At 29.5% G+C, this 2,210-nt stretch overlaps 1 protein-coding gene across 1 annotated transcript in view; it reads right to left on the minus strand.

Annotated features, from left to right (window-relative positions):
- Positions 1–1,003, minus strand: part of LOC117121909 (NXPE family member 3-like) — an 8,142-nt gene extending 7,139 nt beyond the window's left edge. Inside the window, exon 1 of the mRNA XM_033267307.1 lies at positions 867–1,003. Within this exon, the coding sequence (XP_033123198.1) occupies positions 867–932 (66 nt within the window). The 5' untranslated portion in view covers positions 933–1,003. The remainder of the gene's footprint in view (positions 1–866) is intronic.
- Positions 1,004–2,210: the final 1,207 nt, after the last annotated feature.

A 2,210-nucleotide genomic window follows, 5' to 3' on the forward strand; every position in this document is an offset into this window, starting at 1 on the left:
ACCAGTTAGGATTTTTTTACAACTACCTTGGTACTAAATTTGAAAACAATCCTGGCTGGGAATTAAATGCTAATTCCTTAATTAGAAAAGGAAACTAGGGATTATGCATACTCAGGAAACATGAATTTAAGAGTAAATAAGTCTATTAAAAGATCTTTAGAACTCTTTAGTTGAGAGCCTCATAACCTTTTCTTTCATACGCTGGTTTGGTAATTTAATATGTCAGCTATGCAAAAAATAGTAAATTTGTGTTAAAAAATAACTGGAAGCCCATTGCGTAGTCTGCCATCCGTTTGTGACGAATACATTTTAGGTAAATGTAAATATAGTTTGAAAACCCAAAACATGACCTCTTCCATGATATATAGGTATAATACGAATGCCCTGTGTGTGGGCATAAAGGAAGTTAAATGCATTTGTTCCAACCTGCAGTATTAGGCTCTTAAATAAGAATAATAAACAATTAAATGTTCTACAAAGAAATATAATGATAAAGTAAGATATTATTACTGTATAGGCCTTTGATAACTTGTATGTAAACTGTACTATTATTGTGTATTTATATGTATACATGTTTTTAATTACATTTTGTGTATTCAGTCCTGTTTTTTTCATAATCCCCCCATGTGGGATGAATACAAATTATTAATTGATCAAGTTTCAAATTGTTTTCACACCACAATGCAAACGAACAGTTTATATTGATTAATATCATTCGAAATTACTCCAACAAGACAAGTATTGTCTGCGTAGTTTTAATATGGAAACACTTGGATGTAATTTTAACAGCCAAAATAAAATCGAATAAAGTGAAAATTGCTCATTGATAACATGGCAATACTGTATTACTTAAATATGTTACTTACCATTAGGAAAACTAAAGTAATAGTAGCAGACAGGAAGAAAATACTTTTTGATCTATAAAGACCCATACCGCAACTCAAAAATTACCAACAACGATAAAAAAAAATCGTCAGCAAGGTCCTCACACATCGGTAGTACAGTATTCAGTAATTATTCAAAACTTTATCAACGGGTAGATATAACATCACATGACATTGTGTGCTGTGCTTCAAGAGGGCGCTGCGCTTTGTTCACGAAATCGTTTAGAGAGAACAAAATAGTATTTCGTCCCCTCGAAATAATATTTTGTTCTAATGTAGCTAATGAAAGGTGGGATTGTGTTCCTTTGTTTGATTAACTTGATTTGATGATAGTGTACAGTAATGACTATAGATTATTATTATTTGTTACCGTAGTATTATTATTATGTGTTATAGTATGATCATTCTAATTATTATTCTTATGATGTGTTATTATGATCATTATTATTCTTACGATGTGTTATAAATGATTACAGTTTGAATTGCTATCATCTTATAGATATGATTAGATTATGATTATTATTTTATTGCCATTATGGATTGTTATGTTTTATGCATAATGCTGACTATTTTATTACTTGATTATTACAAATATTACGGATTATTGTTATTATGCATGTTACTATTTTTGATTGGTTATTTATGATGCATGATATTGATAACTATTGTTATGACGCCAATTACCATTTTAATTGTTATAACTAGTTAACTGTTGGAATTTAGTTAAATGATTCTTGCTTGCAAGTTATAATTTGAAGCAAGTCAATAAGCCTACTGAATCAATTATCTATGTTAACTTGAAATATGTTGCATATGCACACTTGTATATACAGTACCGTAGTGACGCATTGATTATTAATATAGGTGTTATTTTGTGGTAACAGGCCAAGGGTTTCCCACTAAGTTTTATGCCATAGTTAATCTTATGCATTTATTATTATGTGAATGTCAGTTGTAATTGTACCTCACAATAACTCAATAACTGTACATTAAATGAATGCTTTAATTATTTACAGGACATTGCAGTATGAATATTGATATTTGTATTTTATATTCTACTTTATTTTCTAGCTTGACGTATGCTGGCATAGTGCCCGGTCAAGTTGGGAGTTTTTCCAGTTATGCTTTGTTTGTCTTATGTTCTCATAATTCCTAGATCCTAGTTCTTATCCGAATAAATATAAAATTGAAATCAACATCATCTCTATTATTTCTCCTGTGCAAGATGTTACATTAATAAAATCATATTTAAGGCAATCAAAGTGTTTAATACTGTAAAACCAGCTACAGCAAACTTTCATGTGCAAAATAATTTCACAAAATTTA

This window comes from Anneissia japonica, unplaced genomic scaffold, assembly GCF_011630105.1.
Source record: "Anneissia japonica isolate Jap-2015-1 unplaced genomic scaffold, ASM1163010v1 scaffold1208_len1460985_cov181, whole genome shotgun sequence".
Lineage (NCBI taxonomy): Eukaryota > Metazoa > Echinodermata > Crinoidea > Comatulida > Comatulidae > Anneissia > Anneissia japonica.